Genomic DNA, 14,484 nt, shown 5'->3' on the forward strand with positions numbered 1-14,484 from the left:
TTCATAACGGCGAGGAAAGTTGTGTGAGTGCGCCACACCAGAGTTTTATACAATTATACAGATTGTTCAAGTTTGCGGTAGTTCATGTAAATCTGTGCATTTCATAGAAGAACAAACTTGATGCGAAATTCAAAATTTGACGTTTTTCACTGATGAACCTTCCAAACAATATTGTAATTTATATTTGTATATTTAATTTATAATTTCATTTTAATGTTATTTGTTGTAAATATGTTTTATGGTGTACACATGTTCAACATATGTGGTTGACTACCTGATTGTCTGCAGATGGAATTTATTTTTCATCTGTCAATTATAATTTTTGGATAGTAGCTCTTATCGAATTTCCTTCTAGCTTTTTCACCCCGTGGTCAATATTTGCAGTAGCAGCAGTATTAAGCCAGTTACACACATCGATTTTTGTCATCACCTAAATTTGGAAGGAAAAAATAACCCAAGGATTGTCTTAGTATTTTCTCAGTATATTCAGGAGATTCTTTCTATATGTCGCTCCTCGTATTTTCAACCTTTTGCCTAGTGAAATAAAGGATGCATTACGCTTGAATAGATTCAGACACTTGACCAAGAGTTGGCTATTGGAGAGGAATGAAGTGGAAACATTGTTTCAATAAATTTTATCTCAGTAGATTAATTTAGTAATTTTATTGTGTATGTATGGCATTTCAACACACTTACGAGATTGCATTATTTAAGCTCAAGAGTTCAATTCAGCTAAATGTATTTCATATATTTCATAGCTTTATCTAATTTAAGTTTTATTTGGCATTCTCTCTCATTATTGTTCAGATTTTAACTTGATGGTTTCTAGTACTGGATCTGATCATATTTACTATTCATATTGAAGGCATTATATTTATAGTTTATATATATTTACGTTTCTATTCATGCAGAGCTCTGCTGTTTTATTTTTGTTTAATTCTTATATTTGTTTAACACTGTAACCATACTATTCAAGAGAATAAAAAATGCATATGGAACATGAACGACCCCACACTGTAGTAACTCAGGGGTTGTTTAAAGCAATATTTTTCCACTATTTTCAGTTATACATTGTAATATATTGTAATTTAATGTATTTTTTGGAAGAATAAATTTCAATTTCAATTTCAATTTTATCTACCAATGTTTTCACATCAGTATTGATTGTTACATAAATGAATGAATGAAACTGTAGATGAAGATAGTGAAAAGATAACCTAATTCTTTTTTCGAAACTTTTATTTGTAAAAAATTGGGAGAAAAACAGTTTTGGGATATGCCTGTAGTCTTCTCCCAATCATATTATTGTGTAATAGAATCAAATCAAATCAAATTTATTCACCAATTAACAACAGTTTTACAAGAAAATAAATACATATTTTTTTGTTAAATAATTGACGTGATTTGTGATTGCCAATAAATGGAAAGTGAAAACATAACCAAATTCAGTCAGCTTGAAAATGGTCACGAAACCATGGTCCTGTACCAAATAAAACTGTGTAGAATTTGACAACATATTTGTGTTTTTATTTCAAAATGGAAAATTGTCAATGAATAACCAAATATTTGAGTGAATGAATGAATGTATTAAAATGATTTAAGCTGATGGTTTTTGTTTGGTGTTTCAGTCGGAATGGTTCGCCAAGCCGGTGGACACCACCGAGTTCAAAGAGTACCGCAAGTTCGTGGTGAACCCAATGGACCTGTCCATCCTGGAGAAGGGCATCCGCCAGAAGTGCTATGGCAGCACGCATGCCTTCATGGCCGACACCCGCTGGATGCTGCACAACTCTGTCGTCTTCAACACGTTCCAGTCAAAGTTGACCCATCTCGCAAAGGTACCTTACATTGTCATTGTCATACATTGTCACAACTCTGTCGTATTCAACACGTTCCAGTCAAAGTTGACCTGGGTCGTCAAGGTATCCATCAAAAAATTCATTATACAGAGTGTCCCACAAAAGGTGTATGTAACAGTCGAAGACCATAGATTCTACTTGAAATTTTCTACAAAAAATGTCCAGTAAAGTTTTCTCATATCGACCTTATTTTTCGAGATGTATGGTTTTCATTATATTTTTGAAATAGGCCTATTTACCTTCATTGAAAAGTCAATAACATGAAAACTATTAATTGAAAACAAATTCTACGGATATGTTTGGAAAGAGAAAGGAATTGCCTATAAGATTCATATAATTTGTTCCTTTGTTTGACGTTTTTGAACTTTTTATGAGAGCTCAAAGGTGAAAAACTTTTCTTTATAGGGCTACTTGTAATATAAATAGAAATAAAAATCTCAGTACCCTTTTTTGAATCATTTTATCACAACATGTTTCAAAATTAATGCCATTTTCAAGTGATATGAAGTAAATAAATAAATACTCTAGAGTTTACTCTAAACTCTATTTTATCACAACATGTTTCAAAATTAATGCCATTTTCAAGTGATATGAAGTAAATAAATAAATACTCTAGAGTTTACTCTAAACTCTATTTTATCACAACATGTTTCAAAATTAATGCCATTTTCAAGTGATATGAAGTAAATAAATAAATACTCTAGAGTTTACTCTAAACTCTATTTTATCACAACATGTTTCAAAATTAATGCCATTTTCAAGTGATATGAAGTAAATAAATAAATACTCTAGAGTTTACTCTAAACTGGTGCAAGTACAACTATATGTTCATATCACTTGAAAATGGCATCAATGTTGAAACATGTTGTGATAAAATAATTCAAAAAAAGTACTGAGATTTTTATTTTTTTAATATTTGTGAAAAACTACATTTGTCGAGTTCAAAGCCAAATTCCAAACAGTTTTTCTCTATTTTTTAGGGTAAAAATATGTTTTCAATAATGGAAAAACTTTGCTATTTTATACACTTTCATTAGCTGTTAATCTGTGATATTTTAGCATTCTTCATTATCATGTATTGCGACCTGAAAACTCTGACACCAGACCTGAGTCAGCCAGGTCACTCCATATTATTATTATGTATTGTATAAATTACTATTCTATTGTTTAATGTACTTGCACAAGTTGCCTGTATTGTTTGTATAATATTTTTGCGGAAATAAATATATTTCTATTATATAATTGTTTCAGTTTATTTATTTTGTACGTGTGCTTGTTTCAGACGTTGGTGAAAATTTGCAAACAAGAGCTGGACGAGATCGAGACATGTCCCGAATGCTATCTGAACGCACACACTCGTTCGGACACGTGGTTCGTTGAGGCGTGCAAACGGCCGCACCTCCTCGTGTGGGCCAAGCTTAAGGGCTTTCCCTTCTGGCCGGGCAAGGTGGTCAAGACAAACGCTGACAACTCGGTCGATGTGAGGTTCTTCGGCGCGCATGATCGGTACGTCTAACTTGAGAAAGATCTGTTGGGAATTTTCAACTTTGATGAAGATTATCCATGTAATTTTGACAAAACTATAAAAAATAATTGTTCTATTATAAATTATTTTTATTCTAAATTATGTTTCATGTTTCCTGAACATGAGGAAAGAAGAAAACTTTATTTCGCCAAAATACAAAATCACTAGGAAATATTTCCAATTAATAATACAATAATAATAGTATAGGAGATTACATTTACAACACAAAATTTCCCCGGTGCAAAGCACTGGTTTTCTGCTAGTTTTTTTATGAATGAATATTTTGAATTTCAGAGCCTGGATTCCTGTCAAGAATGTGTACCTGTTCAGCAAACTGAATCCTTGTTCAGCGAAACACAAGTCGAAGAAGCAGTTTGATGACTGCATGATAGTAAGTTCAATTACATAGATTGTACTTAGTTCATCTGAAGTATCATTACTAAACTATAGTAAGGTCCACGTTATAATGACAGTGTTTGATTAGCAATGGTATTGCTATCCTTGTCTATCATTTAACAAAGCGGATAGTGCTATCTCTTTATCTCTTTTCTCTGTTGACAGATCGTCTTTTAACAATGTAGAGTTGATAATGAATTAACAAAATATTTCATCTTAATTAAGAAAATTCATTTTTGAAAAATATAATTTATTATTTTAAACGAGAATGAGCAGTTAATATATTACATGAATAAACCTGTATCAGCTAATGTCTATAGAAGGCATTGACAAGACAGAGGTTCGGCAACGTTGTTCTCCTATCTTTCTCCACTGCCATTATAACGTGGACCTCACTATAGTATTTTATTTTCCTGCTGTGAATTAGATAAATGTTAGTGCAATTAGATAATGTACCAAGTTGATCTGAAGTATCATCAATTTATCGTATTTTTGTTTCTCATCTGCGAATTTTAATTGCGTTATCAACATTCAGTAAGTGAATTCTACATTCAGTAATGAATATTATTGTTTCCTCTATCATAAATTGTTTCATTTTAATCATTTAGGCTACTTATTTTCCTCTTGCATAACTTGGATAAATTTATTCAACTATGAGAACGCAGAAAAAATGGGAGATGAGGAAATTGTTTTCCAAAAGTCACTAGCAAATGAAACATAATTTTTGTTGTTTTCATTATACAAAAATATAAATTTAATTCGTATAGTCGTATTCTAATGTCAATTTAATTGAATCCAACTTTTGAAATATTGTTGTATCATTTTTGTTCCATATTCATCTTTACACTGTTATTGATGAGATGGTTCATTGAATTGAACTTTATTGAAAATAAAAACTTATCAATTTTATTTATAAATAGTTCTTCAAGTACTTTTCATTAAAATTCTCATAGATAATAAATTGATCCTTGAAACATTTTTTCATTTTGCTTGATGGAATAAAAATATAAATTATATTATGGGCCGGTTTCGGAGCTCGGGATTTAGCTAAGTCCTAGACTTTAAACAGCTGGAGTCAGAAAATTTTTTTTCCAAAACGGGGCGTAGTAGCAGCTTTTATAACAGTAGTCCTAGTTTTTATTTTTTCTTCTATAATTGGAAACGTTTTTCCTTTACGAAATTAGACATTCCTAAATAATTCAAAATAGCTGAAACTTTACACTATTTTCTCTTTATTTTATTTTGTGTTCAATTTTTTAGTTTTTCGAAATTTAATTCAAACGTGACTATGACAATGACTGCGACTACGCCCCGTTTTGGAAATAGTATATTTCGCACCTAGAGCAGAAAATGAGATTTTTCCAGCTCGAAATCGGTTTTCAAGTCCGAGGCCGTAGGCCGAGGACTAGAAAAGATTGAGAGCTGGAAAAACATTTTTGCCCGTGGTGCGAACGATATTTTTCGCCACACTACAGGTATTGCTGACAAAATAAATAAAGAATACAAAATAAAGAATACTCGTTAAGCTATCGTACCTATCTCTTGATTTTAGTGGTAGAAGATTTGCAGTCAGGATTTCAGATTCTTTTAAAATTTCACTTGGAATACCACAGTCATCTTCAAGCATTTTTGAAAATTCGGAATGCACTAATCAACAATAAATAATTGAATAAAACTGGTTGCGAAGCGAATTAGTTTGATTCGAAACTGGAACTAAAATCATGGCGACTTCAGCTTATTATGATAGTGGACACTCGCCCGATCTAGCGGATGACTTATTAATAATAATTAGCGCGTTGTTTCCAGCCATAAGCGGCTGGAAAGAGACAACTTTCTGGCCTAGACCGGAAAAGAAACCCTTTCTGACGTCGTCTGCAAACAAGGTCTTTCAGATCTACGTAGGGACTGGAAAACAGCTGCTTTCTGTGCAGTGTGGCGAAAACCAATTTTCTGACTCCAGCTGTTTAAAGTCTAGGACTTAGCTAAATCCCGAGCTCGGAAACTGGCCCTTAGTTACATTATTGAAGAAAATAGATAATATATAGTTGATGTACTACTGATCACCTTTACTGGAGAAGTTATCTTATCACCTGAGATAATTCGTTATTTATCTATTTATTTATTTATTTATTCGTTGATATAATTACAAATCATATGAATATGATCGGGATTGAACAACAGGCATAGCCCCAAACTATTCTGTTCCCAAATTTTGAAAATAATGAAATGTCCGAAAAAATATGCATCATAATTCAATGTCTGTTGATGATAATTTAATTCACTCATATTTATCATCAAACAATGGAATCAGCTCAAGTTAATTTCCGTGAGTTGATGTTAATAATTATGTTTTTACATAGTTATTAATTAATTATGTTGAGGATTAAATTCACTCATATTGTTTTATGACATAATTATCACTCCATTATGTATTATCACTCATATATTGATCTTGGAACAATGGAATCAGCTTAAGATAATTTATGGGCTCTGGAGTGAACAATGTGAATATGTTTTTACTTGTTGATAAATATGGGTTTACTTTTTTTAATAATTCATGATACAAATTTATTCATTTATTTTATTAATTGTTTTATCAGGAAGTTCAACAGCATATTAAGAAGCTTCGAGATAGATTTGGAGAATTTGTCTACCCGCCATTCAAATGCTTGTTTGATGCCAGCAAAGAGGAAGAACAGTTGGAAGCCATGCTACCTGGGGTGAGAACTATTTCTATTCCAATACTGTTGATTTCCTCTCAATCATCGGTTCTTGTTTGAATGAATAAATAAATAAACATTGACAAATAAACTATGAACAAGAAGGCTTGAGAATGACATATATATGACGAAACTAGTCGTGTATAATTTAAAATGAATATTTCAATGGAACCTGTTATTCCAGGTTTCCAGGTTGTTACCTTCTATGATTGAACAATGAAGTAGTAGGCTTACTATTAAAATACTATTTTAATTTTTTGTGTAGTTGAGAAGTTGGTATTGTGGTAATTATTCATATTGAATGAAAAAGACTAAGAAATTGTCAAAAAAAACCACTGATTTATTGATAATTAGAAAAACCGGTTTCGGTTATTACACCATTGTCAATCTCTGATAAATCTCTGAGTTTATCAGAGATTGACAATGGTGTAATACCCGAAACCGGTCTTTCTAATTATCAATAAATCAGTGGTTTTTTGACAATTTCTTAGTCTTTTTCATTCAATACTATTTTAATATTTACTATTAGGCTACTTTTACTATTAAAATATTTGAATGGAATCAGTTCTAGTAGGTTACTCATTACATAGTTTAGATAGTTTTAGAATATTTTATAAGCTTTATTTATTTTTTGTTGATTTCAAATGTTTTTAATTTTTGCAGTATAAAGCAGCAAGTCGAAGGTATGGCAAACTGTTGGGACCTTGCAGAAATTTTAGTACTCCATCGACAAGCTCTCACGGTCAGGTAAATAAATTGATAAAATTTCTCAGCTCAATTTCGAATTTAAATTTGTTTGTCTTTTCGAAAACAAATCAATAAATTTATGTGATACAATCTATGAGTATGTCATCCGAACCGCCTATATACCTAGGTATATAGGACGTCCTGATGTAATGTAGTTAATTTATTATAATGTGAGTGTAACTGTCGAGCGTTTTATTGTGTCCCTTGTCTGTTGAGTTAATGTTGTATGTTTGTTGAAACCACTTTTGCACTAGTCCTCGAGGGTATGATTAGTACTGATTCTGGTTTTTTATTTGTTCATTTCTCTTTTTCTATCATTTTTCCTCTTCTTTCATTGTAATTTTTCAATATTCTTTTTCTATACTCTCACTAATGTATAATAAACTATTGTATTTGTGTTGTTATGGAAGCAATTTGTGGGAGAAATCCTGTATGCTTCCATGTTTTTCATAAATAAATAAATAATCTAAATTTTATCAAAATAATATCATTAACCTTGTTGAAGCTTCTGTTATAACTTGTTATCAATTAAGCTCTGTGGTAAACAGGAAACAGGATGATAGATTATCATCTCTTGCAGTGAAGTAAATATTGATAAAACCTGTCCATAATTTTAATATCATCGGAAGAATATATTACTTTTCTCGGCAAACCACTCCTTTATTCTCGATATTACTTTAAAGAAGGTTCAATTATCAATAAGATTCATTTATATCAGTACAGTAGAAGAGAAGAAACATATTGAGTCTAGAATTATTTCACTACGTTTTCATTTATAGTTCAAAGTATTGTGAATTATTTAAAGGTTTGAGTCTAGAATTATTTCACTGGTTTTCATTTATAGTTCAAAGTATTGTGAATTATTTAAAGGTTTGAGTCTAGAATTATTTCACTGGTTTTCATTTATAGTTCAAAGTATTGTGAATTATTTAAAGGTTTGAGTCTAGAATTATTTCACTGGTTTTCATTTATAGTTCAAAGTATTGTGAATTATTTAAAGGTTTGAGTCTAGAATTGTTTCACTGGTTTTCATTTATAGTTCAAAGTATTGTGAATTATTTAAAGGTTTGAGTCTAGAATTATTTCACTGGTTTTCATTTATAGTTCAAAGTATTGTGAATTATTTAAAGGTTTGAGTCTAGAATTATTTCACTGGTTTTCATTTATAGTTCAAAGTATTGTGAATTATTTAAAGGTTTGAGTCTAGAATTATTTCACTGGTTTTCATTTATAGTTCAAAGTATTGTGAATTATTTAAAGGTTTGAGTCTAGAATTATTTCACTGGTTTTCATTTATAGTTCAAAGTATTGTGAATTATTTAAAGGTTTGAGTCTAGAATTATTTAAAGGTTTGAGTCTAGAATTATTTCACTGGTTTTCATTTATAGTTCAAAGTATTGTGAATTATTTAAAAGTTTTATCATGAAAAACGTCAGCAAAAACCAAAAACAAAGTTGTCTATTAGTGTCTTCACCAATTGAAGTCATACATTCGGAAGTAATTAATTTTGAATATGTCTAATCAATTTATTAAGATAGGACTTACTAATATTCATAAGGTCCCATCAAGATCAAATCAGTAAAGTTATAACTTATAATATGCTGTACATTATGTTGTGTCCTTGAAAATGTTCAGCTGTTCTTAGTGAGAATTTGTGTGTATTTTTGGCTTCAAAATTCATAAAATAATTTGATTAATACAATGTGCAGTGATAATTAAGTGTAATATTTAACTATAATTTGGTGTTTTAATTTTTCTAAATTTAAAATTTGCATCTCATATTTATTTTTGGACGAAAGTTGACCTTGAACTTCTTACAGAACAAACATAACCTATTTTTTGGACATGTAATCAAAATTTGGGAATGGAATAGATTTGGGCCAAGCCTGTTGTTCCTTCCCAATCATATTTATATGATTTGTTATTGTATCCACGTATAAATAAATAAATATAAATAATAAAATAAGGGGACTTGTATATTGAACTGAAAAACTGTTTATTGTGTTTAGTATTAAATACAATATTCATTGTTTCATTAACTATTTACTTTGAATAGTTCACTTTTTGAACAAGCTTTCTTTCATCAATTTGATTTTTTGTGTTGAATATGGAAGTTAATGTTGGATAGGTTATAGGGATTATCTTCAATTTTATTGTCTCTTTTCTGTATAGGGCTACTTGTAATATAAATAGAAATAAAAATAAAAACTTAGAATCACTTGAAAATGGCATCAATGTTGAAACATGTTGCGATAGAATAATTCAAAAAAGGGGACTGACATTTTATTTTTATTTCTTCAATTTTATCTATTAGCTAATCAACAAGTTATCAATTTGCGACTCTTTCGTTAAGAACTCTCGCTATTTTATTAATTACCTAATCCACGAATTATCAATTTGAGGCTCTTTCAACTTACTATTGCCAACAGGAAAGTTTATTCTTTTTCTTGTGATGACTAAAAAAACGATAAATAAAGATAAAAAATGATAAAACCCGATAAGTAAAGAAAATATTTAAAACGATAAATAAAGAAAATATTATAACAAACAAGGCTATTATATGAAGAAAATAAAAATCTCAGTACCCTTTTTTTAAAATATTTTATCATTTTGTGATAAAATATTTAAAAAAAGGGTACTGAGATTTTTATTTTCTTCATATTAGTATTACAAGTAGCCCTATTCAGGAAAGAGATAAATAAGAAGGCTATTATAATTTGTTTTTATTGAAAGTTGAATTCAGATGGAAATTACTGAGAAGTCTTCGGGGTGAATTACAGCATTTAATTTGGATTTTCGTTTAATAACAATAATTAATAATTACATGTTGAATTGTTTATATTATTTGTGAAATTCCTATTGGTGGCTATACATTGAATTAAGAGCTGTAATTTTTTTTTAATTTCTTCATTTTATGTATTAATTGTACAAAACACTCAAATCAAATCAAACTGTTTATTCCTCAAAAACAAAAACACAATACATGTTATAGCAGCAATAAAACTCAAAATATACACAGAATTATAACATGACTATGAGCCTAGTAGCCTATGTTGATATTATAATGTATATAAAATAAAATTTCTAAAAATACATGACCATGATTAACAAAACTGTAAAATCATACAAAACAATTGTACAAAACACTGTAATCATAGTTTAATAATGACCCTTATTAAATGGTCCATTAGATATAATGGAGGAAAAATTAGTCTGAGCATGTACTATTACTCTCGAAAATGTTGATAAAAGGTTGATGTCCAAAGTATTATTAGATTATGAAAAAATTTGTCAATGACAAGATTTTTTCCCGGGCTGACAAATAATTTTTTAATAGTGGCGCTCATCGAATTCCATCTAGCTGTTTACCCTGTTGTCAGTATTTGCAGTAGCAGAAGTCTTCGGGGTGATAAATCCTTAGACCAGATATAGAAAATTCTAATTCATTTTATTGAGCCAAAAAACATACAGGCCAAGTCAAAACATAAAAATAAACAGAATAAACAATGTATAATTAAAAATTTGAGAATATAACTATGGTTAGAACACATTTATAATACAACAGCAGAATTCAGATATTCTATATCTGGTCTAAGGATAAATCACCCCACGCTGTAAACAGCTGTAATCATGCTGTAAACAGCATTTAATTTGAATTTTCGTTTAATAATAATTATTTGTTAATGAAGTTTGTGATACATTTATCTTTTTCTACAGATGCAGCCGAAAAAGGAGTTGAGCGTTAGTGCAAGAAGGAGAGCGCAAGAGAGAAATAAGAGGAGAGTAAACGAAGGTGCTTCTACTTCTCAAACCAATAGCTCCAAATTGGCTGACTGTGATGAAGATATGGCAGAAGATAGGAGCGAGAGAGAAGGAGAGATAGAGAATGACGGAAAGAAGATTGAATCTCGGACATCTTCTCCGAAAATCGGTAGTAAAGAGGAATCTAAAGTCACAGATCCTACGAAAGGAAGTGTGGTCACGGAAAATAGTCCAAAGAAGAAGAGCGATAAAGAGGATAGAGAGAGGAATGTGGAGAAGGAGAAAATGGTTGAAGATGTAGATGATGATGATGACGATGACGATGATGAACCGCTTGCTAAACGTCTACATTTGGCCAAACCTAGGGGAGGAGAAGTTAAGTTAACCCCGACTAAGACAGATCACGCCGCTAGTTTGCAAGAAAAGTTGCAGATTATGCTGAGTAAGGAGAAAGTTGTCGAAAGTTTGGGAGTGGAGGAGACGGGTGATGTCGTCGAAGATGTGGAGGAAAAGGAGGAGAATAATGAGAAGGAAGAATCGAAATTTGATGAGGAGGAGGAGGAGGATAACGTAGATGATGCCGATTTGGAAAGTGGAAATGATGATGGGGGTAATGATGATGATGATGATGATGATAATGATGACGATCATATGTCCTCGGCTACTGACTCTGAGAAAAGCTCTGAAAACGTTGATGAAGAAAAGGATACCGTTGAAGAGAAAGAGGAGGAGAGTGGGAGTGAGAAAAATGTTGACTCTGCAGAAGCAAGTGATGACAAAGTTGATGTATCTACAAAGGATAGTGAAGATGGAGTAAATGTTTCTACAAAAGATAGTAAAGACGGGGTGAATGTTTCTTCAAAAGATAGTAAAGACGGGGTGAATGTTTCTTCAAAAGATAGTAAGGATGGAGTAAATGTTTCTACAGAAGATAGTAAAGATGGAGTAAATGTTACTACAAAAGATAGTAAAGACGGGGTGAATGTCTCTACAAAAGATAGTAAGGATGCAGTAGATGTTTCGCCAAAAGATAGTAAAGATGGAGTAAATGTTTCTTCAAAAGATAGTAAAGATGGAGTAGATGATGCTACAAAAGAAGGTAATGAAGTAAGTGGCGAGGTGAAACAGGCAAACGATACGGAAAACGTAAGCAAAGATACGGAAGAAGTAAGCAAAGATACGGAAAAAGTAAGTAAAGATACGGCAAAAATAAGCAAAGATACGGAAAAAGTAAGCAAAGATAAGGAAATTGTTGTGGAGGATGAGGAAGAAATAGTTGATGAAAGTAAGGATAAAGTTGTAAGTGAATGTAAAGAGGGAGATGTGTTTAAACCTTCAAGTGATAAGAAAATTGAAGAGAAAGAGAAAGTTGTAGGAAGAGTAGAAGAACCACAAATAAATTTGGTATCTGATGATGAAGAAGTTGTTATAAAACAAGAAATAAGTGAGAAAAATGAGGAACAACAAGAGGAAAGCGAGAAACAGCCAGAGAAAAACGAGAGCCCAAAATTTGGATTGGTGATTTGTGACATCAAAAGTTTGACGAACGAAGCTGCAAAGGAATTTAAGAAAGCTGTGGTGCAGCCAGTATCGAAACCAAAGGCTTTAGACACAATCAGAGCGACTATCGATGACGTCGTGAAACAATCAATTCTGATGACAAGCAAATCACCGGAAAAAGTAGACAAAAAATCATCGGAAAGTCAGAAACCTCCGGTAGCCAGTAAACTGACTGGAATCGTCGACAACTTGAATCATCAATTCTCGAGAGGTATGGAGAAGTTGTCGCGTAACTCGTCGATAACTATCGAGCCCAAACGAGATTCGATAGTCGATCATGAGGATATCGACCTGGATATCGATAGTCCCAAGTTGATATCGATGTTGAGGGCGAGGGATCCTGAGGAGCTGGAGCGAGCGCATCCGTCCAATAGGAGGAAGGGGTTTCCGTCAAAGGTAATTTATATTACTTTGCTTCACTCAGTGCCGGTTGCTCAAAAGCCAGTTGAATTTTAATCGTGATTAATTACCCGAGAACCAATCGGAGAAGTCGTCTTATAAAAAGGCCTTCTCTGATTGGTTCTCGTCAAATTAATCACCATCATAGAACAGCCGTCTAATAAAAAGGACTTCTCTGATTGTTTCTCGTGAAGCTTTTATCACGGTTAAAATTTGACCGGGATTTTTTGCAATCGGCACTTAACTTACTTTGAAAAACATTAACTTTACTTGAAACCTTTCAAACGTTTAATCAATGCACCTAACCTATGCAATGCATCAACCTAACCTAACCTTAACTAACCATACAAACATGGAAAGTATCTAAATAAAGCATAAATGATTCTCACTATAGTGAGGTCCACGTTATAATGACAGTATTTGATTAAAATTGTTGTTGCTAACATTGTCTATCATTCGACAAAGCAGATAGCGCTATCCTTTTCCACCTCAGCAATGTACCAGATCGTTTTTCAGCAATGTAGAAATATAATTATTAATTAACAAAATCGTTTTTCAGCAATGTAGAAATATAATTAATTAACAAAATCGGTTTTCAAAAATGTAGAAATAGAATTCATCAACAAAATATTGAATCTCAATCATGTAAATTCGGTTGTTTGCTGTAATTTCGTGGGTCAATCTGTATTGTAACATACAGAATAGTATTATAGAGAAAAGATAGCATAAGAAGATATCCCATCATGTTATAGGGTGTTATATGTTGGAAATGTCACTGTTAACTCAAGCCGATAGTTCTAGTAGTTGTTTTGCGTGAAGCTATGTGACGCTGGTAGTCTCTCATGCTGTGCCCTTCTCACACTTTCACTCCAACAGTAATAATAGACAGTAGTCGGCTTGAGTTGACAAAAAATCGGCTTGAAATTTAAAACATGAACGACCTATAGCATGGGATATCTTCGTTTGCTATCTTTCCTCTATGGTATCATTATAAATGATACAGTATCAACACAATATGATACAGTATAAACTCAACTTGATACACAACGCCATAATTGGATACAAAACTTTGAATGAATTCTACACACCATATCTACTTATCTCTTCTCCATGGTACAGTAAAAAAAACCATAAATGATACAGTATTGCCACACATGATACAGTATAATCTGAACTTGATACACAAGGCCGTAATTTGATACAAAACTTGCAAACTTTGAATGAATTCTACAAACCATGGTATATCTTCTTATGCTATCTCTCTTCTCGATGGTATTAATGATACAGTATTACCACACATGATACAGTATCAACACAATATGATACCGTATCATTGCAACTTGATTCACAACGCCATAATTTGATACAAAACTTGCAAACTTTGGATGAACTCTATAAACCATGGGATATCTTCTCATGCTATCGTTTATCTATGGTAATATCTCTCTGCCTCTGTCACTTTTGGTAGAGAGTTAGTGGGAAGGATATTTTGAATATCCTTTCCAAAGAATGGACA

General features: G+C 31.7%; 1 protein-coding gene across 7 annotated transcripts in view; it reads left to right on the plus strand.

The window, feature by feature from the left end:
- LOC111062131 overlaps positions 1-14,484 on the plus strand; it is a 108,180-nt gene that overhangs the window by 63,231 nt on the left and 30,465 nt on the right. For all 7 annotated transcript variants that reach the window (XM_039439790.1, XM_039439791.1, XM_039439793.1 and 4 more), the window contains 6 exons: positions 1,629-1,838; positions 3,142-3,365; positions 3,679-3,775; positions 6,381-6,500; positions 7,164-7,247; positions 10,965-12,965. In XM_039439790.1, the coding sequence (XP_039295724.1) occupies positions 1,629-1,838; positions 3,142-3,365; positions 3,679-3,775; positions 6,381-6,500; positions 7,164-7,247; positions 10,965-12,965 (2,736 nt within the window). The remainder of the gene's footprint in view (positions 1-1,628; positions 1,839-3,141; positions 3,366-3,678; positions 3,776-6,380; positions 6,501-7,163; positions 7,248-10,964; positions 12,966-14,484) is intronic.

This window comes from Nilaparvata lugens, chromosome 13 (genome assembly GCF_014356525.2).
Source record: "Nilaparvata lugens isolate BPH chromosome 13, ASM1435652v1, whole genome shotgun sequence".
Taxonomy (NCBI): domain Eukaryota; kingdom Metazoa; phylum Arthropoda; class Insecta; order Hemiptera; family Delphacidae; genus Nilaparvata; species Nilaparvata lugens.